This window comes from Oryzias latipes, chromosome 22 (assembly GCF_002234675.1).
Source record: "Oryzias latipes chromosome 22, ASM223467v1".
Classification (NCBI taxonomy): Eukaryota; Metazoa; Chordata; class Actinopteri; order Beloniformes; family Adrianichthyidae; genus Oryzias; species Oryzias latipes.
In genome coordinates this window covers 2557982-2581546 of record NC_019880.2, presented here as the reverse complement: position 1 = coordinate 2581546, position 23565 = coordinate 2557982, and the positions used below count along the sequence as shown (strand labels likewise).

Genomic DNA, 23565 nt, shown 5'->3' with positions numbered 1-23565 from the left:
ACCTCCAGCGGCCGGAAGTCTGGAGCCGGAATGCGTGTGGAGCTGAAAGCGAGCTGGGAGCGCCGCAGGCGGCCCAGACGCCAGTCCATCTTCCAAAAAAATTCAGAGGCTTTTGTGCTGAGAAGGAGGGAAAGCTGGACGGCTGCCTTCCAGACGGCACGGCGTGTCCTGGCAGAGCGGAGCCGCTCGGGTTTCACCACACGGGGACAATGACTCCTCTCTGCTGCAGAAACCAGCAGCAGCATCCTCCCTCCACCAAAGCTGCTCCTCCTGAATGTTAACGGTCAACAAAGTCTCTGAAAAGAATCCGGTTTCAATGTTTGAACGCGAAAGAAAACCATGAAGAGAGCAGGACCAACAAAATATCTCTGAATAAACGCAGAAGGGATCATTTCTGACCAAAAAGGAGGTTTCTGGGTAAAGAAGACCACGTCTGCCAGAGCAGATGAAGAGGTGGTTAAACTTTATTAGTACAGAGGATGGAGACAATTTACAGAAGAAAGGTTGATCTGCAGAACACAGCCGATATAAAACAGAGGAATTAAGGAGCGGAGCGGAGGAGGTGCTGAAGGTCTCGTTACTTCTGTCCCAGCTGGGAGAGCTGTGGAGAGGAGGAGCAGGCGTGGCGTTACGTAACTGAGCTGCAGGAACAGACCGACACGGGACAGGTGTGCCTCCTCACCTGCTTCATGAACTGAGCGGCGTTGAAGAGTTCGCTGCAGCCGTAAACGACCTTCCTGCCCGGTTTGGACTGAAAGACAGAGACGCTGAGATGAGGTCGTCCTGCAAACATGACCTGCTCTCTTACCGGGCAGGAATCGGTCCGACAACCTACCAAACCTTAACGATTTAAACTTAAGCTAATGAGTGAGATTTTAATGAAAAGAGACGTTCCTTCATCAAATCAACAAAATCCAGAACATTTTAAGGAGTCTAGAGGAAAAACTGAAGTTTAATAGATCAGGAGACGGAGACGTTCTGCCACCAAACCCGGCTCCTCGTCGGCACTGAGGAGATCTCAGCTAGAACAATGCCAGACAGAACCTCAGAGGAGCAGTACCTTGGTGTAGTCCACAAGGTTCTGGTACTCTATGTAGTTTCCTCCTCCCACCACAAAGACGATGGCCTGGAAAAAAAAAAGCAGGAGCTGTGACCCAAGAAGACCTCCAGAGACAAGGATTCACAAAAATGACCATGAAATTGATCTGTGCTGTCAGAAGATCCACAGGAACCGAAACCCCATCCCGGGTTTTTAATCAAACCCAAAGTGTTATTTAAGGAGAAACTCTGCCATTAGACCAGTGGAGGTCCTTCCTCTTCTCCTAGAATGAAGTCGGCATTCTGTCTGCACATCATTCCTAAGTTAACGAGTTTCTGGAACGTTCCTCAGACTGAAGCGACTCAGGCAGGAGGAGGAGCCTCATCACCTCCGATCCCACGCGTTGTTGTTTTTTAACCCGGGAACCGTTCTGCAGGAACATAGACTCACCTCCTGGAAAGGGTTCTTGTTTCTGGGAACGGAGCTGAAAGAGAAAACAGACCAGATGAGCGAGCTCAGCGTGACCCGACGAGCTCCCATGTTCAGCGGATGGTCACCTCTCGCTGCCCCGCAGCATCTTCGGGTCGAAGTATCGATAGTCATCGGTTTCCTGGAGAGAAACAAAATGGAGCAGAAAACGAGGATCACAGGTGAGCGGTTTCCCCGGACACCAGCTCCTGAAACGACTGGACCCTTCACGCCCATGTGAGGCACCTGCTCGCCGTCCTCCTGAAGGATTCACGTCTGAATCCACGGACACCCGTGAGGATCATTGGAGTAAATCATGAAGCTACAGGCAGACCTGCTTCAGTTTTTATTCACAAATCCAAAATATTTCATCAAATAAAGTCCATTTTTTTCTTTAAGAAGCAATTGTACTTGAGTTCTTGAAAACGTTTTTCACACAAACACAGATTTAAATTCAACAAAAGCGGAACTTTTGTCAATAATATTTAATCAGAAATACCGTTTTACCTAGATTAGATTATCTAAATAATATTATTTTAATCAGTTAGAGCAGCAAGCGACCAGGTGCTACCCGCCCCCTATTTACCACACGCCCCTCACTCTCCGTTCTGCCCCTGCCATCCTGCTCAGAGCTGCATGTGAAAAAAACTCTTATTTTTTCAAAAAGGCACCTTTTCTGTTGGTTTCATCTCCATAGCAACTATTTTCTTTTTTGGTCACCTGGGGGTGACGAAGAGGTCCGTGTCATTTTTAGAAGAATCTGCAAAAGTAAACTTTTGGATTTCCTTGACAACGGAGGCTTTTTGTTAACCACGCCCACATTCCTGATTTGTTGGTATCACATGTCATAATGCTTCATTCAGCCAGAGCCAACGACTCATTGATTACATTTTCAAAACACATCGGTAAAAAAATGTGCAAACACAAGGGGAACGCCACTTTTGCGAGCTCGCCACGCTAACGCTAATCAAAATCCACAAAATTTAGAAACCAACATTTTTGCCCAAGAAATTTCCCAACGATGCAACTGGTACTAAAGGTCTTTTTTTTTAGAAAAATGTAAGATGGCAGCCTCTTCCGGAGGTCAAAAGTCTTGAAAACTTCAGTTGTGGTTGTCGAAATTTTGTGAAGATCACATGAACTGAAGTTTCATTTTCCCATGTTGTGGGAAAATGTGGCAAATTTCACACTTTGCCACAAAATGGCAAATGGTCTTGTGGCCATCCCATAATACTTTTTAAAAAATCCTTTGGATGTGTCCGACATGCGTGCTTGGGTTTCGTTAGTGGAAATACTTCTTTTGAACCCCATTACAGATTTTGACCCCATTCATTTTTGTAATGGTTTCTCCCACTGTGATGTCATCATTTTTCCCCCTCTTTTTTTTTCTTACTGCTTAAAGGCAGAGTAAGAAAACTTTGTGGGGAAAAAATCTGGTCCTCCTGTCTAAGAATACTGCCGAACATTAATATCATGATAAAGTTATAATAAAAAAATTTTTTTTTAAGATGTTAACAGTTAAACATCAAAGCGCCGCCTTTTTGATCGCATTCACACCCAATTTATAAAAGGCTGGATTTCCATTGGTCACAATATTTGCTGTTTCAATGAAGACATTTGTTCTGTGCTGCAGAACCAGACCTGTTGCCGTGTTTACACCTAACATTTTCCCGCCAAACTGGACTCTTCTCCAACCATGCGGGTGTGAGGCACATCAGAAACCAGGACTCCGGACTCCGGCGGAACCTCCTTTATGCTTTATGAGGAGGCAATCCGACCGGAGGAGAATTCCCCCCCCATCTCCACGACAACAGCCTCTCTGTTTGTGCCGTGTAACCTCAGATGCTGAGAAAGCGCATTCGTTTCCGCCTTCGGAGGTCTGGGCGTGAGGACCCAGCAGCTGGTTGGTTGGCAGGTCAACCCGCCTCTTTTTCTCTAACTAATCTGGTTTAGGTTCTGCCTGAGGGAGCATGTGACCTGCCTAAAGCTCAGAATCATCCTCCGTGGTCATTATTCCCAAAATCCAGCCGTTCTTAAGGAGAACTGGAAGCTTGTGGGAGCACAAATCTTGAAACATTTCCTGAACATTTATGCTGAAATCTCTTCTAAACCCTTCCATGGAGACATCATTTTGACAGGAAACAACAGGTTTGCATTTTCATGCTCAGCAGACAGACGGAGACTCACAGGATGAGACTTCATCTCCATCAGGTTGTCCAGGATCCGAGTGACCGGGAGGTTCTGGAACAGAAATCCACCGTGAGACACGCTTTTTGGATAAAAAAAACCTCCTTTAATGCCATTTGAATTTGCCAGTTTGACTAAACTCCATTGAAGAAATTCAGTTCAGAGCTTCTCTAAATGCTTAGGAAGTTCTGGATCTTCAATGCTCTGAGTTCAGCAGCTTTCGGTCAGTCCAGAATACTTTGACCTTTGACCTTCATGACCTTACACTGGGCCACCAAACTGAATCAAATCTATTCATTATCCTTAGAAATTCTCTATTTTCCCTGGAATTCTGGTGTTTTCGCATAGAAGTTGTTCAGCCTTCATGCAATTTCGGACGATTCCATGTTTTTCGACGCTCGTGTGTGTGTTTTTCCCAAGATGGACGGTCATTTTTCCCATCCTCTAAAATTCTCTAAACATCCAAACTGGTACTAAACTGGTACAAAAGCAACGATTTCGGAATTAAAAACTCCAAAATGTTCTGTTTTACAATCTGTCCATTATTTTTCAATGAAAACTAAAGCATGTCTTCATCCAGATCCCATCTGATTTCTTTCACATGTTCAAAACACTCCATGCATCTGCATTTCTGTCAAATCTAACCCCCCCTTTGTAGCCCAGGAGTCAAAAAGTTCGCCCACCTCGGGGCTAGCATATTTAACCTTTGTGTACATTTACTGCCGTTATGTAAAAATGTAAATTAAAAAACAATCAATAGGCTAGCATTAAAACATTTAGGTGAATTTACTGCTGTGGTTTGATTGGCTCTGCTCTCTTGCAGCCATCAATGAGGACGGACCCACCAATTTAAGTCTATGTGGTTGTTTTTAAATCACTTATAGCTTGTGTTTGCATGATCTGAGCTGACGTTTGGGGTCCAGTAGGTTCTACTGAGTTGGACTCACGTGCTGTTTGAGCACAAGGTTCTTCACGCCCTCCATGACAAACTGGGAGCCGGTGTTCATCACTCTGGAGAAGAGACTGAGGAGGAGAAGTGGAAAAACAGAGATGAGGAGGAGAACAGGGTTACGCTGGTAGTCCAGACCTTTGGGGAGGTTGCAGACTTATTTTTCTGGAGTGTGCGTTCTCCTGCTGTGCGGACAGATGTGCGCTTTCATGGATCGCGTTTCCAAATGCTGCTGAACTTCAGCGACGGCCCGCCCAAAGAAAACATTTCTGTGACAAAAAGCTCAAAGGGCTTCGGAGCTGGTGGACTCACCCCATGGGTTTCACCCCGCTGTTTCCGTAGTTGGCAGGGTTTGCCATTTTGGTGAATGCTCTGAAAAACAAAAAAGACCAGATTGACTCTTCTACAGATACGAGGGTTCGAACATACAGCTGTAAGAAAACACAGGAAGATAAGAAACGAGCACCATTGGTGGATATTTTTCAGTAAAGGCAAGAAAAAAAGGAAAATCCTGGGTCAGAAAACTTTCAAGCAAACCAAATCAAACATGGAGTCTTGACGAGTCTTTAAATGTCTGAGAATTGTTTAAAAATGTGTTTTTAATCACCATATTGAAATATTTGTGGAGACACAACATGGACCCCGATGAGGAACCAGCTTCTACTTAAGGGGGGAAATGCAGATGACATTCCACCTCAGAACATCAAGACGATCTAAGAACTGAGTCTTTGGACAAAAACCAGATGAACGGGGGATGAAATGCTGTCCAACCTGTAAAAATGTCTTCAACTAACCTGACGGGGGCGCCACTGGACTTTCAATGAAATGGAGTGGAACTAAAGCCTGAAGTTTGGTGTGGAAACTCTCAGATCCTTACAGAGGAGCACCACAAACCTCATCTGTGGTGGAAGTTACATTTAACTGCCCCTTCCCCCAAAAGGCCTAGCACCATCAGAACCCTGAACCATCAGAGTGATCAGAGCAGGAACTTACTTCCACTGTTTAATGTAGTTGAGAGGTGAGAGGTCACAGCCCGCATCCAACAAGGCCTTCCTGTACTGCTCCAAGTCCAACTGAACACAGGAATATAAGTGGGTGGAGTTAGATCGACAGTGGGTGGAGTCATATCGACAGTGGGTGGAGTTAGCTCGACAGTGGGTTAGATCATCAGAGGGGGGAGTTAGATTGACAGTAGGTGGAGTTAGATCAACAGTGGGTGGAGTTAGCTCGACAGCGGGTGGAGTTAGCTCAACAATGGGTTAGATCAGTGCTTCTCAAATAGTGGGGCGCGCCCCCGGGGGGGGGCACGAAGCGATGCCAGGGGGGGCGCGCGGTGGTGGCGGTTTTAGGCACAGGTTTGTCCGGTGCGCAAATTTAACGTGGGGGCAGCGGTGACAGCGGCTCAGTGCTTGGAAAATAATCTGGTCCACTATTCGGTTCCTATTGTCTGTTCTGTCTGTCCGCGGCTGCGCGAGTGAGAACGAAAGGGGAGGGGTGGTGTGGGCCCTGTCTGCCAGGGGAATCGGGGCACGCGGACCACTGCTACCGCTGCCTGTTGCCCAAGATCACCGCTGCCCTTAGATTCCTAAGCTCATGCTAACAATGTCATTCTTTATGAACTATTGTAGACATTTTGATGACGTGTCTTTATTTTCCATCCATGTTTTCTTTGTCTGCCTGTGGTTTAGTTGGTTTCAGACAGACAGAAAGACAGCAGGTAATGCAGGAAAACAGCTGCACTTTTATGAGATCAGAAATAAACAATCCGTCATTTAGAAAAAAAAAATCAGCACGTTTTTACCTATTTCTTCAGACTAAAAACGTTAAATATATTGGTGCTGCTGTGTTAATGTTTCAGATCAATTTAGATTTAATATTATTTATTGATTGAATTATTTTTTTCAGCATCAAATGGTTCAGTTGGTCAAAATGTTTCTAGTTTAAATAAGGAATGACAGATTTTTTTTATTTCAGGTACTTTCAGCTTCTTTTCTGTTTTAGACTAGAACAGGGTTTCTGTGGCTAAATAAAGTTAATATTTGTTGAAAGTGGATTTATTTTGCTTTTTTCTTTTGTTAGTGTTAAAAGATACAATTTTAGGTATACAAATTTTATAGATACTGACCTGATGTATTGTCACCGCGCGAGTGTGTCTGTGTGTGTGTGTGTGTGGGGGGGGGGGGGGGTCAGGGGGGGCGCGAAACATTTTCTTTTCCTAGGGGGGGCCTGGCAAAAAATAATTGAGAAGCACTGGGTTAGATCATCAGCGGGTGGAGTTAGATTGACAGTGGGTGGAGTCAGATCGACAGCGGGTGGAATAAGATCGATAGCGGGTGGAGTCAGATCGACAGTGGGTAGAGTTAGCACGATAGTGGGTGGAGTTAGCTAAACGGTGGGTGGAGTACGTTAATGGTGGGTGGGGTTAGCTCAGCCGTGGGCGGAGTTAGCTCAGCGGTGGGTGGAGTTACATCATCAGTGGGTGGAAACAGATCAACAGTGGGTGGGGTTAAATCAAATGTGGGTGGGGTTCTGATTTACCTCAGAGGGAGCCTGCTGAGCTGTGATGTAGTAGATGAGGAAAAGTCGCATTTTGTCCTCCGGTGTCCCAGCTGACAAAAACATTCACACACATCACTGAGTTCTGTGTCCACTGAGCGCGTGCAGACAAACACAAATCTGTGTTTAAGAAAACACACCTTTCATGGAGAAACTCTGGGACAGAATGAAAACAAAAACCCTCGAGCGTAAAGCTTTGAACTTTTGTTTATGAAATTTGCTTGTGTGATTTAAAAGTCGTTTCATTTTCGGTCAATTCAAATTTAAAAATACCACTTGTGCATTTGTGTGGACATTGGTTTTTGTGTATGCATGTGTGTGTATGGGCATGCATGTGTGTGCATACAAAATGGGTGTCTGTTTGCACGTGTTTTTGAGTGTTTGTGCATGTGTAGTTACGCGTGTGTTTACACAAGTGTGTTCAAATCCTGTGTGTGCATGCCGTGTATGTGTGGGGGTGCAAGCCTGTGTGCACGTTTGTGTGAGTAAAGGCACACGCATGTGCGCTTGTTCACATGTGTGCGTGCGTGGAAGTATATGCATGTTTGTCCATGTGAATGTGCATGCCAGTGTGTTTGCATGCATGTAGGTGTGTGTGTGTGTGTGTGTGTGTGTGCACGTGTGTCTACCATCAGGGTCGGTGATGATGTCCAGCAGAGACTTGTCTAAGTTGGATTTGCTCAGCAGCTTCTCTTCATACTCAAAGTAAACGTCGAGTTTCCGGCTCTGCAGAAACAAACAGCTTTAGTGCTGCAGCTTCGGTTGACCTTCTGCAGACGGCAGACCTGCTCTGCACCTTGATGTGGTCCAGCACTGCCGTTGCAACGTTGGTGTGAAGGTCAATCAGCCTCTTCTTCTCCAACAGTTCAGGCAAAGAGCTGCAGGAAGGTCAAACAGTCGTTCATCGTTATTTTACAGGCATCAGGATGAGAAGTTTCTTCTTTACAGATGTGCCGGACACAGGTGTTAGTTTGTGGACTGTTACCTGACCGCTGAGGTGAGCTTGGCCGTGTTGTCGGACAGCATGCTGATGGCTCCTTCATCCTCGCCCTCCAAACCCTGCAGACATATCAGAGAACATGTAGGAGCCTCTGAGCAGCCTCTGTCCTGCACCAGCCATCATGTGCCGTGACCATCCCGGTGGTTTCTTCCATAAAAACGTGATGCCGGTCAGATCAGGAAACAGGATAGTGTAGGTTAAAGAAGTTCGGAGAGTCTCCTCACATACTTGACCGTACTTGGATCTTAAATAATGAAGCTCTAAAGGCTCAGCTTCTTCTTGTGCATTGTGTCTCACCATGATGCTCTTCAGGTGTTTGACCTCGTCCTCCTGGGCTCTGTAGGAGTCCAGCTCCTCCTGAACGGACTCGGCCACCTCTGGAAACGGACTGTAGAAAGGAGCAAGCATGCCGTCACTGATTTCCTGTTTGCTTCTTTTCTCCACCTCATCTCAAATCTCACACGAATAAAAGATTGCAGAATATACCCCTCCACCCGTGCTGCTGCACCTCCTCTAAAAGTTACTGTTTGCATCTTATAGGAGGAGGAGGAGGTCAGAAACAAAACTTTTTTTCAAGAAAATCATTAGAATTTCAGCAGAAAACTAACCCTCTCACACAGAGAGAAGCTGAAGGTCATCAAGTGTATGGAGCAGCTTCTTCAGCTCCAAAATCAAACCCCAGAAGCCTTGTTTCTAAACGGCATACGGCCAAATCCAAAAATGCATTTATCTCCTCTAATGTTCCAGAAGCTGCTCTGGAAGACCTTCTGGAGCCCTCTGGTGGAGAACCCTGATGGAGGCCTCTGATGGAGGCCCCTGGTGTAGCTCCCTGGTGGAGGCCCGTGGTGGAGAACCCTGATGGAGGCCCCTGATGGAGGCCCCTGATGGAGCTACTTGGTGGAGGCCCCTGGTGGAGTTCCCTGATGGAGACCCTTGATGGAGACTCCTGGTGTAGCCCCCTGATGGAGTTCCCTGATGGAGAACCCTGGTAGAGACTCCTGGTGGACCTCCTGGTGGAGACTCCTGGTGGAGCCCCATTATGGATACCCCTTGTTGGGGCCCCCTAATGAAGACCCATGATGGAGAGTCCTGGTGGAGACCCCTGGTCAGCAGAAGCTCACCTGCCCTTGTGTTTCTGCCAGAACTTGTCGGCTGCAGTGAGGTCGTAGCTCTTTTTGCTCTTCTTTTTTGGTCTGGCGCCGCCTGGTGACGGCTCCATGCTGCTGCCCTCCTCCATCACCACCCGGTTCAGGTGAAAGTCCTGATGGGAAGAGGTGAGAGCGCCACGGCTAAAGAACTCCCACCAGGAGAGGTTTAAAAAGATAAAAAAAAGCTTTCATAGCTCTCACCAGCACATCGTGGATCAGCGCCTGATAGGTCCAGGAGTGATGTAGGGGCGTGGCCATGTCCATGTTGCGATCAGCCAACACAAAGAGGGGCCTCTGGAAGCTGAAAGCAGAAGATTGAAAGACCTTCAGCTGCTCTGCCAACAGAATCTCTGTGATGTTTTTCCATTAAACATGATAATTTCAGAGTAATGGGCCAATTTGAAATATTCATATTATAGATACCAGTCCTTAAGATGCATAAAAAATGTATAATGAAAGAAAATATGCCGTTTTTATGAATTTATTACCATGAAAGTCTCAATAAAATGGCAGATTTTCTCTAATTGAGGCTGAAAATATAACAGCAGAACCCGAAAAACGGACCCATCACTGACCTGAACTGTCCCGCACTCATACTGTCTCCAGTAAAGAGGCTGTTCCTGGCGTCACGCAGGTTCTCCCGAAGCTTCTTATCCAGCTTCTACTCACAGGTTTAACACATGAGGGTTCAGAAACACACTAAAAACGCTCTAAAAAACGAAGCTCCAAGAGGAACTCACCACGGCAACCATCTCTGCGGCATTTCCTCGAGGGCAGCGGATGATGGGCACAGCACCTGATCCAAAACACCAATCATTCCGTTTGACTCTTTCAGACCAAATCGAAGCTTCATGCACCTCAGGCTGGAGACACCTGCTGCTTCAGAAGCTGCAGGAACTCTCCAAACGGGAGCCTCGCTCGCTCACCCAGAGTCACGAAGAAGCAAAAGAGGCTGTCCACGATGGAGTCCATGATGGCCTCCATGTCCGTGTCCTGGATGTCTGCTCTGTTGATGGCTGCAGGAGTGAAAGAGGGAGAAGGCCTTCAGGACCTCCATCGTGGATGACAACAAGAAGCGCCGGAAAGACGTCTCCACGCGTGACGGATGCTGTCGTTTGTGGCTTTTATGATGGTGGACTTCAGGGCGGAGCTTCTCAGAGGGACTCACCGTGATACGAGATGAGCTCTTTGTTCTGGTGGCAGAGGATGAACATCTCGTCTTCCAGGGTGATGAAGTTCAGGTACTGGTCAAACACCTGAGGAGAGTCAACAAGAGCGTCAGCTTCTCCTCAGCTTCAGAGCCGTCAGAAGGTGGAGCAGATCGACGGCAGACAGTGTCATGGGGAGGCGTGGCCAAATCCAGCCACAAACACACCGGCAGTTTGATTCTCATTCGTGCTTTCGCATCTACCGAGTGACGAAGAAGAGCTAGGATCGCGTGTGGATTCATTCCTAAGAGGAACTTGCAGTTTCTCGAGCTCTCCACACATCGTCCTGCTGGCAGAACAGGTGCTGACCTTGGTGACCTGACTGACGACGTTCGCGGCCAGAGCGGCGCTGGCGATGTCCTCCAGTTTACTCCTGCTGATGGCAGAGATGAAGTTCAGGTAGTAGGACTCATACAGCTGGTTCCTCAGGTCCTGCAGTGGAACACAGATCAGCGCTGATTATTCGTGATGACCACAGGCAGACCGAGGGGCGGGGCTTGACAGATCACCTGACAGATCCTGTCAATGTTCTCCTCCGTGGGCATGAGGAAGTAGATGGCAGGAACGTCTGGGATGGGATCTCTGTCCGAGTGAAGCAGCCTGAGCAGACACAAACGCAGAACCACACACTGAGACCCAGCAGAACCCACTGAAGGTGTCAGGAGAACCGCGCTTACAGATGCAGGGTGATGCCCATGTCCCGCAGCTCCTTGACGGACAGCAGGGGGGAGATGATGTCCTGACCGAACCGGTCGTAAATCAGAACCTGCGCGAGAACACGGACCGAGTTTCAGCACCACAAGAAGAACAAAACAGAGCCCGGGATCGAACCGGAGTCAACAGGCCTTCTGAAGATGTTCCTTTACCTTCCATACGGGCTCGGCCGCATTGTTCTTCAAAGGAGGGGTGTTGAAGTTCAGCATCCGCCTCAGAGCGACTGCAAACACACAAACACACAACTTCAACACAAACAACTATGCTCGACTTTTACCACCATGTGGATCTCTGGCTGAAGAAAAAGAAAATTATAGTTGTTGTTTTTTTACAGTAAGAGCTACTTAATTAGCATTGATCTCATTTAGATTAGTTTATAAATGTATGACTGAGTTGCACCTGGATGCAAGAAATACTAAAAGTTTTACATTACCAACTCATTACATCTAGTAAAAAGTCTGATCTTTTCTGATTTCTCAGTATTTTCTGAGTCTAAAGCATGTATGGTTAGCAGCTATCCACAGGGGAGTTGCTAATAGATATACATGTATTTGTATATTCTTTATAATTTTCCTACAAGATTATAAACCAGTGAATTTAAGTTTATGTTCAGGTTAACAGCAGTAGTAAGTAGGAAAAAGTAGACCTAAAGTATTACGAGAGAAATGTCATTTTAAAAGCTAGTACATTTACTGCACTGGGAATATCCTGTTGGGCACAGAGCATCTTTTATTTTATTTTGAAAGGAAGTCATGTGACCTACTGTCAAAAATAAAAAACAATTTCAGTTTTTGAAAAAAAATGCTACTTTCTCTTTATATTTCTGTTTTTATTTATACCATAAAAAGAAAGAAAGAAAAATTCACATTTAGTATAAAAGTTACAATGTAATAAATGCAAAGATGGAGAAAATAAGAATTTTTGGCTCCTACAAGGTTTAACAGAATCTTCTAATGTGAAAGTCTGCAAACCACTGACCTAAACCATGAAGAAGATTCAAGAAAACTGATTTATGTGACGCAATTGTGCTGATAGAATAAAGTTATTTAGAAAAATGAGGAAGAATTTCACAATAAAGCAAAGAGAACAATATGCCCCCCCCCCTAGAAAACCAATCATGAATGTTTTTTTTATTTTATTTGATTCAGATTTTCTGTTAAATAAATAAGTAAATATTTAAGTGCGATTTTTTTTGGACAATAATAAATTCTACATTTGTTGGGTAATAATACAATTTTTTTTTTGTATCTGTTTTCACAATAAGAAAATGTGTATTTATCTTAGGCTGAATTTTAAGCGGCGACTAAAGACAGATTATTATCTTAACTATTATTAATAATACTTTATATAATATTAATATTTTATTTAAAGTGTTTTGACTTTAAATAAAATGGTCCCTGCTGATTTTTTAAGCGGATAATGAAGTGTTTCCCCCCGTGAGCAGCCGCCAGCTCCACCGGCGCCTCCACTTCAGTCAACCTCCTCAAGAGTTCGGGGTTCAGCCCGTAAACTGGGTTAACAGCTGGGTTGTTTCGTTTGGGTGTGGACGGAGTAGGACCGTCCGAACCGGGCAAATGGATTGATCCAACCAGGAGCTAGGCGGCAGCGGCTCTCTGTGAAGCCCGTGAATGGTGTCCGCTCACGGGGAGCGGGGATGTCCCCACACCAGGGCTCAGAGAGGCCCTGTGTCGCTGCTGTCCGCCGGCGAACCCGCTGGAAGAAGAGGGCTTTCTCAATTACCTGTCTGCTTCTCCCGCACAGACGCCGCCATGTTTCCTGTTGTGGTGACGAATCCTGACGTGGCAACAGCGTGACGACGACGCTTCCAAAGATCGACAAACAAACAAGAGCAATCACTCCACTCCACTTACCGAGAGAAGCCGAAAAAGATCGTCTATCTGTAAAGTTTCCGGCCAGAAACACTACTGTTTCATTTTTTTGATTTTTTTTGCCATTAATGGTGAATCCGTCGAAGTCCACAATTTATCACATTAATACCTAACAAAAAAAATAATTTCCATCATAACTTACAGTATTCACTGTTCTCCTCAAAACTACATATTGATGCAAATACTTTCTTCACAAATTCAAATTAGCTGAAATTAATTTTTGTCAACATTCCGAAAATGTTTACTATTATATACAAATTTTCTTCATAATCCAGAATTAGAATTATGCAAATGTGTTCAGGCATCCTTGCTAAAATCCATAAATTTTTTAATAGTCTAAAAATGTAATTCAGGTTAGTTACCCTAAAAAATGTTTTTAAATCTGTCGTAACAATTAAATGGATTATGAAGCTTGTTTTATGTATTAAAATTTAAAAATTCTATTAAGAAAGTAATTCTTTCATGCTTTTGTGATTTTTTTCTCACCTGGAAATTTGATTTTTTTTCTGTTTTCGTTTCAGAAGGGTTAAATAAAAGTCAGACTTGTTTCTTTGTCTTTTTTTTTTTTTTAAATTCGACTGAGATCAGGTAATCCTGATGAAAGAAAAAACACCTTCTTTAAAAAGATTTTCTGGTAAAAGGACACACATCACACATCAGTTAAGAAAAAAAACTTTGTTTCTTAATGTTCTAAACTTGAAAATACACCAAAGAACAGTAAAATGTGACAAACAGAAGGATAAAACACGGAAACAGAAAAATCCGTACAAAAGTATAAAGCACCGTACTTCTGGCACCATCAGAACATTTTTTCAGAGCTGGACGGTTAAAATAAAAGTTTAAGAGCTCAGAAAAAAATACAAAACAGCTTCATTGAAGAAAAAAAACAGCTCAGAATTACAAGTTAAATGACAGAACAGTAAAATGCAAACATAATTAGAGATTTTTTTCCATGGTTGAACTGAAAGTTTAGTGCTTTAACGGTTGGAGGTCCAAAAAAGATGAACCCGCTCAACTGCATCTGGACTGAACATGTTTGATCCTTGAACAGGTGATCAGCAGAACATCTACAGGTGTTCCATCAGCCTGATAACGTACAAGAAACTTAAACCCACCCAAATAAATGTTTTTGAGTTCCTCCATTATCCTCTTAGTCTATGCTGGAAGCAGGTGAACGTGGTGGCTGATGGCCTGCTCCATGCAGCTCTTAAATGCTTTGTAGGTGGAGGTGATGGGCAGGTGGAGGCTTCTGGACTCGGGCCTGCTCTGGGGGAACAGGCCTTCATCGCTCCATTTCTCCTCCTCTTTGGGTCCTGGCGCAGAAGATTCTGGATGGTGAAGGAAGGAAACGGCAGGAGCGGGTAGGAGGCCGGCTGCCGGGAGCTCCTCCGCTCCGGTGGAGAAGCGAAGGACGTCCTGCAGCGAAACGGAGCACCTTCCAACTGCAAATGAACAGAGTTCATCCCAGTTTATAGTTTATTCATCAAGTTCCTCGTTCTAACGAAGTCATCCTACCTTCACACTCCAGCAGGAAGTGTCTCCAGAAGGTGACCACGACCATCTCTCGGTTCAGCTTGGCCTCCTGCTTGGAGAAGTGGACGCTGAAGAGCTGGCCGAGCGTCTGAGCCGTCAGGGGAACCGCAGCTTCACAGAATTTGTTGTAAAACACAGACGGGTGGAGCTGGACCTGAATCACAGCAAAGTTCTGTTCGTTTCAAGTTTCCTCTCAATCTAAACGTACCTTTAATTGACGTCCTGTCACCTGTTTAAAGACACCCAGAGTCTGCAGACCCTCCCGGAACCTGCAGCACAAAGATCCGTTTTTCCACACATCAGAACAACTTGAAAATCCAAGATTTGAGTTCTGCAGCTGCTGCTTTAGTGTTTCTGCAAAACATTCGTTTGTAATCACGATTTTTACCCTTCAAACGGCAGAATTTTAGAGCCCTGAGTGTTTTTAGTCTTAGTTTTTAACCACATGAGACTTTAGTTTGAAGCAGAGGAACTGAAGGTAAAGAGAAAAAAAAAACTGGCAGCTGTTTTTAAAACATCATTTAAATAAATTACAGTTAAATGACAAAATTTTGTATATTTGTTGATGAAATGTATATCTGTAACAAAAAACTCTTTAGGGAAAAAAACTTTCACAATTTCAAGATCAAATGTGGGATTCCTCAGGGCTCTGTTTTAGGTCCTTCCCATCATTAATAAAAAAAAACAGCTTTTTAAGATTAGTAAGATTTTGTCCCTTTTTACTTGTTTCCAAATGTTTTATTTCATGTGATGATTTAAAAAAATATATAAAAAAGAACAGTACAAAGTTTTAACAACCATTTTAAATTATTCTCAGACAAAAGTTTTATCTTCCAAAAATGTTTTTTAGTAAGGTTGCTAAACGTAAAGTCTGACAAATATTGATTTCAGACAAATATTGGCAATAACTGTTAAATAAAAAATGAAATAGGTCAGTAATCAGATTGTGAACTGTTGCCTTCACTTTCATATGAATATGTTAGCATATAATCTTTAGACAACATGATGTCTTTTCTTAAAAACACTTATTTTACAAAAAAAACAGAAATTTTCACAAGTTACAGACCTAAGAAATGTACAAAAAATTGCTGTTATGTTAAATTAAGCAAATAAATATTTTCAAATAAATTTACTTTAAAATGTAAGATTGTTTTCCCTTTAATTTTGTTTAATATCATCTCCAAAAACCACTTTAAAAAAGAGATAATTCAAAGCCACAAAATTAAACAATTCACTATTAAAAAAACAACCTAATTTTTAAATGAGAAAAATATTATTTTATTTTAGTTTTTGTTTGATTTGTTAGAATCAGCTGGATATTTGCTGGATATCTGTTGATGGAATCATAGCTCCAAGGCACAAATACTTATTTTATTTGTGGCAAAATTAATAAATGTTGACAAAATGTGACTGTGCTTTCACACATACTGACCCTTGACCTGCTGTGAGCCTCACCTCTGCAGCGGCAGCTGCATCCTGGTGATCATGGTGAAGCTGACCAGGTCCTCCACCAGATTCTGGTTGTCCTCCAGGCTGCTGACGGGTCGGCTGCAGCCGGCCAGCTGCAGAAACTCCCAGCTCTCCTCCAGTACGCCTCGCAGCTCCTCCAAAGACTTGGCCTCTGAGATCTGAAGCAGTGCCGGCAAAAGGTCAAAAGCCGTCTGCAGCTTTCACGAGTCTGTCGACCTGCGGCGCACTTACCCGATTGACCTGCTGGGTGAAGTGGCTCCCGGGGGTCATGTGGCCGACAGTGAGGGGGCAGTTTGGCGGGTAGTTGAACAGACACTGGTAAAGGCCGGGGGAAAAGAAACCAAGACGAGGACCGCCGTAAACCAAACACAGCGCCAGCAGACAGCCCACGTCGAAGTACAGATCGTCCCGGAGAGCTGAGGAGCACGGAAGAAAAACGTCTGCACGGCTGTACGCTGCAAAAACTGCACCCTAGAGGGGCCCCAAGCTCTCACCCTGAGCGTCCAGAGCCAGGTTCTTGGATCCACACGGACCCTCAAACACCACAGAGTCCTGGATCTGCTGGTGCAGCAGCTTCAGGAAGTACTGTCTGGCTGTGTTTGCGTCCTGCACGATGCTGGGGGGCCCAGTCTGCTGCACATTGTTGAACCTGGACCAAGACGGCGGACAGGTGATGAAGAATGTCAACGCATAAAGAAGAGCTAAGGAGCTTTAGTCTACTCACTTGACAGACAGTAAGTGTGTAGCGTCAAAGTCTGCTCTCCTGACCAGGTCCAGCCCAGCAGACAAAGCCTGGTCCCCATCCACCTCCACCTGGGCAACACCAGGGTGAAGCTGAGGGCCTAAACTCTGAAGAAGCTCCTCCGGCGATCCAGATTTGTCAGATAAGGTCGGTCTGAATAAAACAACACAGCAACCGTGCCTCACTTCCAGCACAGCCTGCAGTACGGAGTGCGTTTGATTTGCTCACCTTTTGCAGCTGATGGGGGAGTGGATGGGGGAGCGATGGCGTTTGGAAACCAGACTCCTCCTCTGAACAACCTGGGGTGAGGTCACCAAAGAGGCTGCGGCGCAACAAGCACACAAACTGTGACATCAGTGCGAAGAAAGGAGGTGGCGCTCTCACTTCGCAAACTGCCGCCGCACCTTTCCCGTCGGTGGCCTGGGTGCAGTCGCCACAGGCCCAGTCTGTGGTTTTCAGCGTCAGTCCAGAACACTTCCGGTGGGTCCCTCTGGATCCGCACAGGCAACAGCGGACAACCTCGAACCAGCTAAAAAAAACACATCGACTTTACCACGGATCACCGCAAAGTCTCAAAGCTGGCGGTCAACACGCTTCGCTTTGAATCCAATAATATTAAAAACCACATTCCCCTAAATTCTACACTGACCCTTGAGGGGCAGCAGGGCGATACAGCCATTAAAGACCCACTTTTAGTGGTGTTTTCTGTGTTTTTGACATGTTCTTGTGAGAATAAATCACATCAAAGCCGCGAGCAGCGTTGAGTGCCCCGCGCCCTCGCTGCCCGTCTGTACGCGACCTCACTTGCTACGGTGCCACTATACCCCTCACCCTGACTCCCCCTTTTCTCTTTCTGTGAGGCTGGTCTGGGCTATATGTCACAAAACCGCTTTTTAAAAAATGGCGGCTTTGTTATTAGCTTCATCTCCGTAGCAACCATGTTATGTTTTGTTCGCCTGCGGATCCCAAACTAGGAAAAATAGGCAAAAGTTTTTGGATTTTCGGTTATCTACTAACTCCCCCAACCCCCATTTTTCTAATATGGTCATATCCTATGTTTTAATATTTTCTTTAGGTCAAGTCTTTGATCGTTATATCCAATTTTTAAAACGTTTTGTTTAAAAATGTGCAAGCAACAGGAGAAAGCCACTTTAGCGAGCTTGCCACGGGAACGCCATCCAAAATCCACAACTTTTGCAACATTTGTTCCCACGATTGCTTCTCAATGACGCCCGAGAAGTTGGGAAACGATCAATAAAGATCCCTAAGACACATTTGTATTTGTAGCTGGTACTAAAGGAGTTTTTTTTTTAATTCAAGATGGCAGCCTCTTCCTAAAGTCAAAGGTCAATGAAAATCCAGGGGGGGTTGTAGACTCAGGCTAATATGTGAAATTGCGTAAAAATCGCTTGAACAACAGTTTCCTTTTCCCATATTTTGGAAAAACTTCATAAAGATTTGCTAAATCTAACATTTTGCCAAGCTGTAGGTTGTGTGGCCATCCCATAATAATTTCAAGACTTCCTTTGGCTATCCCGACACCTGTGGTTATGTTTGTTAGTGAATTCTGAATTTTCTATTAGGGATATTTGCTCCATTTCGTTTTTTTACGGTTTCGCTCGCTGTGATGTCATCATTTGGGGGAGGGGCTCTTCACTACATTGAAAATTCCAGTTCATTTGGCGGGCCATAAAGTTCATAATCAGAGTGGGTCTCTAATGTTGTGCAGAGTCCGGAATAAACGCACGTCTGCAGTCACACACTTCCAGGGTCACATGATCTCCAGCAGCAGCGGTGCTGCATTCAAGAACCAGTTCGAAACGGCATTTTTTTAACATTCTGCAGAGAACACAGGAGCACAAACCCGCGGATGGAAGAGTGCGAGCGTCCGTGTTCGCACAGGCAGGACGGAGAGTCGCAGTGCTTGTAAACTTCTAGAAGATCTGAATACGCATCGGACTCCAACTCCCATGAGGCATCCCTGCAGAGGAAATCAGATCCATCAGCATGTGCACACGTATCACACCACCAGGAGGCACCACCTTCATCCCCTTTGTGGAAATGAAGTGTAAAGCTATCGACACACCGGCTATGTGACATTCAACCCGCATTTACCCCATGGCGTTCACACTGGAGAAGCAGGAAGGGGCTTCTTCATTATCCTTTTTAACGGTTTACCAGTGCAGAAGCGTGTGTAACGACGCGTTTAAGTGCGTTTAGATGACTTTTCACTTATCACGCGCTTCCGAGGGCGGAGTGAACGTAGCTTAAGACGAGTGAAGGCTGTCGTCACCTCTCTGGGATGTAGATCCCCATCCGGAGCATCTCCTGCTGGAAGCGGTCCTTGTTGTTGCACAGAGTGCATTTGAAGAAGAAGAGGCCGGCGCTGAAGGCCTGACGCTGACAACACACACAGAGCACAAAGTCAGCCATAACGTTTGCTTCCACACATCCCAGCCGGGCTGGAGGTCAGGCTCGCACCTGCACGCAGTCTCTGTGGAACCAGCTGGCGTGGCAGGACGGACACTTGAGCACCGAGTAGGACAGAACCGGGTCTAAGGAGTCCAGACAGACGGAGCAGGACTGAGGCAGGCTGATGTTTGGATCCACACTGAGAGACTGGGAAGGAGCGTGGTTCTTGCAGTACGACCTGGACAAAAGCGGACAGGCTCATGGATGTTCTGCTCCCAATGGAGAGCAGGAGGAAGACTCAGACTTTCGGAGCATCACCGGGTCTCACAGCACTCATCGGATTTCTGCGTTTCACTTTGAGAGTTCAGACTCACGGGAAAGGCTCCGTAAACTGAGAGATGAAGCTGAGGTTCCTCCCACAGGGGAAGTGGACCATCTGTCTGCAGCTTCTGACATTGCAGCCGACACACGCCCCCTTCTTCTTACAGGAAACGCACGTCTGGATGGCAAAGGGAAAAACGACATTTTAGCTAAAAGACAAAGAAAAAGAAATCCCACCACATTAAAGATGAAGGAGAACATCAGAAGGAGCTTACCAGATGGGAAGACCTGCGCACCTCCTGTCTGATGTCGTCCACCAGGAAACCCAAGATCCCCTCGTTTTCTTTTCCTCTCTGGTAAACGCCACAGGACGTCAGCTGTTTGGACAAACAGAAATCGGTCTCCAGCTTCAACAGCTTCACGCAGAGTCACCATGACGGCCAACCCTGGGATTTAAACCTTTGACCAACCGGTTGGCCGACAATTGACTCCTCATTCAGACCCTACTAACCAAAGTTTACTTTCTAGTGAATGATCTAAAAAAACGGACAAAGCTGGAATTACACCCCCCTCCACCCATTAAAATGATGACATCAAAGCGGGACAAACCATCGCTAAAATTGGGGGATCCTCAGGGCTCTGCTTTAGGGCATTTTATTCATTAAAAGCTGTAAAATATTAAAGATATTGTTGTTTTGCACATTTGCAAATGTTTTTTTCAATGAAAAAATGATCTGTTTTGGATTCCAGCTATGAAAGATGGACTCTTCTGATGATGAGGAGGAGGAGGAGGAGGAGGGGTGAAGATCCTATCAGGTTAATTCACATGTAGAGATGCTCAGGGAGGCTTTCGTGGAACTGGATGCAACAGGTGACTCACCAGGCAGAGGTAGTGCACGGTTAGTTTCTGCTGTTCGAGCGTGACCTTTTCCCCGAACAAGGCTGGGTCGTCGTCGTTGATTCTGCACAGCACACAGCCTGCACACAACACAGCACATTCCTTCAGCTTTTTCCATCTTAAAAGTCTTCATCTTGCGCCTGAACAGCAGTGCTGCAGTTCCTCCTTTTCTGATATGAACCTCTGGAACTCTTCAGTTCCAGCTGATTGAGGCAGCGTGAGCATTCTGAACCTCTGAGGAAGATTCTGAGGCGCCAATAAAAGAAAAACAGAGTCAGTGTTTGGAAAGCCGTCGCGTATATCTTTTACTTGATAAATAAGAATTAAATAATTATTGAAACTAGATAATATAAAAAATAATCATTTAATTTGGGGGAATTTAGATTTCACTCATAATCATGTCTGCAGTATTCTTAAAAATGAGCTTTATTCATTATTCATCGGCTGAACCCAAACTAAAAACGTTGCAGTTGTTATGTCAATTTAAAGATTAAATCAATGCAAATCCTACAAACAAATCTGGCAGACATGAATTGTGTGGGCATGAACAGATTATCCTCAAAAAGAAGAATGCGGTCTTGATAGGCCTCGTCTGTATAAATAAAGTTTTTTTGTTAGTTTTTTTAAGTGTGTCACTCACAGTCCTGCAGGACAGTGGTCGCCTTCGGCCCCCTCGTCTTCTTCCTCATCCTCAAACCAACTCAGTCTGTTGGAGGAAAAGGACACGGATCACATGACTGAGCAGAAACAACAGCTGGAATCACCGACCAAATACTGAACGGATTCACATTTGACTCACAGTTTTAAAAGCATCATTTGTTTAAACTTAATGTTCTTTTTTTTTAATCCATCGTCAATTTTATCTGATTAAGAGAAACTTCTGGCAAAAGAAAAAGTTAGGAATTTAATGCAAAAACTGTGAATTTCAACAATCATATTGTAAATTCTTACCTAAAATTGTACAGTTTTTGTTTGAAAAAATACATAATAATAAATTATTTCTTACTGCTGCACATATGGTTTAGTTTTATTATACTTTACCAACAAAACTTTAAAAATAACCTTATCTTATGATATTATGCTTTTTATTTTTGAAATATTAACACATTTATTTGTTCATTTTATTACTTCTGTTCTGTTTTTTTTTTTTTTTTAGGATACACAATGACAGCTTTCTATTATGCTAATTTAAGTTTAACCTGATCGTCAAACCTGTTTAAATATTGTTTGTTTGTTTTTTCAGCCTTAGCCTCACAGTTTTTCTTTACTATGTGATATAAATGTGTTGTGTTGAATATGCTGACACAAATTTAAACTGTTAAAATCGTGTTTTTATATATAACTTTAACAGAGCACCACTCATGGCGTTCTTACTAAATTCCAAAAACATGCGAGTTTGAATGTCAAATATCGAAAAAGAACAAAAGAAAACCCGGAAAAAAGTTTGTTTCTCCAACCTACTTACATCTATTGTCGAAGAAATCACTCGCTGCTCATTTCAAGTAAAATAAAGGTAGTCCGTTCATTTTTGTGTTTACTTTAACGACGTCCGATTTTGAATTTTCCTCTTTCAAAACAAAAGAACCTCACTTCCGTTTCTCGTACCCCAAACGGAAGTGACGTTTCCCGGCTATTCAATGGCACCGACACATGAGGGCGGTCTAACCAAAGAGTGTACATAATCTCTTACTTATTTAGATTAATAAAGTAAAGTTATGGGAAAAAATGGGAAGATTAAAAAACGGAAATGAACCAAAACAAACAAAAAAACAACAACATTATTTTAAAAGGCATTTATTTGTCAACCAAAGCAGAATAGTTGAACTATCGATTAATACAAAAAGTACAAGAATAAAGCTTGAGACAATAGACAATTTTACAACAAGAGACAAACAAGAGACAATTTTACACATGCAGTATAAATAGACCTACGCTTTATTTCATGCAAAATATGTAAGAACTTTTTTACTTTTGCTCCACATAAAAACACATTAACCTCATTTAGTCACCTTGTCTCACAAGTTTAAAGCTTATTTAGGCTACATGTTTCCATTCCAATTTAAAGTTTAAACGTTTTTTAGAGTCTTGACTACAAATAGATGTAACACAGTTTTTTAAAGTAATAAACCGTTTAAAAAATTATTTAAAAAAATTTATGCTTTGTGTTTGATTGCATTTAATGGATTTCTTGGAAGAAGGTTATCTGTGGAAAAGCTTGTGAACAATTTGCACTGTTAAATCAAACTAAATAAAAATAGCTAGTTAAACATTAGATTGCACTTATAGGCCTATATAGAGTGTTGTTGTTTGTTTGTTTTTTACTCTTCAGGTTACAACACATGTATTGTTCTGTTAAAAGCGTGTTGACATAGAAACAAAGTGTAAATAGGCTCCTAAAATTCCAACAGACGCTTCTTAACTGTAGGTGGCGCCATCTGCCCACGACAAAGAGAAAAACGTCCTTGGGGTGTCAAGAAAATTCCAAAGCAACAGGTAGGTGTCAGATTGTGTTTAAAAACAACAACAAAAAACAAAGCAAATATGTGTTAATATATTTAGAAGCAATAGAAATTGTGTGTGATTTCTAAAAAAACGTGAACTTCCGTCACACTAATGAGAAACCATCAGAGAACATTTCAATGAAAGAACACAGTCCGTTTACAAAGACTTTATTCATATGGGTAAAATTCTGGGGAATTTGTGTATTTTTCTAAATAAATTGAGGGAAGTTTTCTCCTCTTGTTGTCAAATCTGTTGGATTTTCTGGTCTTTTCCTAAATTGAAATTATAAATCATCAGGAGAATAGTTAATCCGAACCAGGTGAGTTCTGTTCTGACTGAGGTGTTGCTCCTGCAGAGTTTAGTCAGCTCAAAGTCCAAAAGAAAGCTCTGAAAATCGGCTTAGACGCGCATTCACACCGGAATGTAATAGAATTCAATTCTGTTTGTTCTCGTGGTTTGGTTCTGCTTGAAGCGGGTGCTTTGGTCCAGTTTGGGTTTGTTTGTTCACTGCAAACATCCGCGTCGCAGC

The 23565-nt window shown here is 43.8% G+C and overlaps 2 protein-coding genes across 3 annotated transcripts; both read right to left on the bottom strand.

The window, feature by feature from the left end:
* Positions 1-443: 443 nt before the first annotated feature.
* Positions 444-13119, bottom strand: scfd1 (sec1 family domain containing 1). Its single transcript, XM_004082137.4, has 25 exons — positions 13010-13119; positions 11422-11492; positions 11233-11321; positions 11065-11155; positions 10865-10987; positions 10516-10603; positions 10274-10363; positions 10088-10143; positions 9923-10008; positions 9549-9648; positions 9321-9460; positions 8497-8587; positions 8185-8258; positions 7996-8077; positions 7829-7925; positions 7182-7252; positions 5637-5716; positions 4956-5015; positions 4642-4717; positions 3695-3748; positions 1597-1649; positions 1490-1523; positions 1061-1126; positions 683-751; positions 444-601 (listed from the first exon to the last, which is right to left on the bottom strand). The coding sequence occupies exons 1-25, from the start codon at positions 13038-13040 to the stop codon at positions 578-580; spliced, it is 1896 nt and encodes a 631-aa protein (XP_004082185.1). The 5' UTR covers positions 13041-13119; the 3' UTR covers positions 444-577.
* A 699-nt stretch (positions 13120-13818) lies between these two features.
* g2e3 (G2/M-phase specific E3 ubiquitin protein ligase) lies at positions 13819-23484 on the bottom strand. Of its 2 annotated transcripts, none has more exons than XM_023951404.1 (17): positions 21996-23484; positions 21175-21240; positions 20517-20614; positions 19912-20013; positions 19690-19814; positions 19385-19553; positions 19197-19303; positions 18768-18884; positions 17308-17432; positions 17132-17225; positions 16886-17056; positions 16656-16810; positions 16393-16577; positions 16147-16319; positions 14921-14960; positions 14674-14845; positions 13819-14600 (listed from the first exon to the last, which is right to left on the bottom strand). In XM_023951404.1, exons 2-17 carry the CDS (start codon positions 21221-21223, stop codon positions 14314-14316), a joined length of 2169 nt encoding a protein of 722 aa, XP_023807172.1. In that variant the 5' UTR covers positions 21224-21240; positions 21996-23484; the 3' UTR covers positions 13819-14313. The 2 variants fall into 2 exon arrangements, with proteins under 2 accessions (XP_023807172.1, XP_011488435.1); XM_011490133.3 differs by having other exon boundaries at positions 22000-23484.
* Positions 23485-23565: the final 81 nt, after the last annotated feature.

What these genes read in the sequence shown, in the direction of transcription:
- scfd1 (XM_004082137.4), bottom strand. Translation starts at nt 13,040, where the DNA reads ATGGCGGCGTCTGTGCGGGAGAAGCAGACAG. An exon ending in ACATTGACAGGATCTGTCAG is followed by an intron (nt 10,988 to 11,064) that starts GTGATCTGTCAA and finishes GTTCCACTGCAG; the next exon opens with GACCTGAGGAACCAGCTGTA. An exon ending in CGCTGATCCACGATGTGCTG is followed by an intron (nt 9,461 to 9,548) that starts GTGAGAGCTATG and finishes TCTTCCCATCAG; the next exon opens with GACTTTCACCTGAACCGGGT.
- g2e3 (XM_023951404.1), bottom strand. Translation starts at nt 21,223, where the DNA reads ATGAGGAAGAAGACGAGGGGGCCGAAGGCGACCACTGTCCTGCAGGAC. An exon ending in CAGTTTACGGAGCCTTTCCC is followed by an intron (nt 19,554 to 19,689) that starts GTGAGTCTGAAC and finishes GCTTTTGTCCAG; the next exon opens with GTCGTACTGCAAGAACCACG. An exon ending in GGGATCTACATCCCAGAGAG is followed by an intron (nt 18,885 to 19,196) that starts GTGACGACAGCC and finishes TTTCCTCTGCAG; the next exon opens with GGATGCCTCATGGGAGTTGG.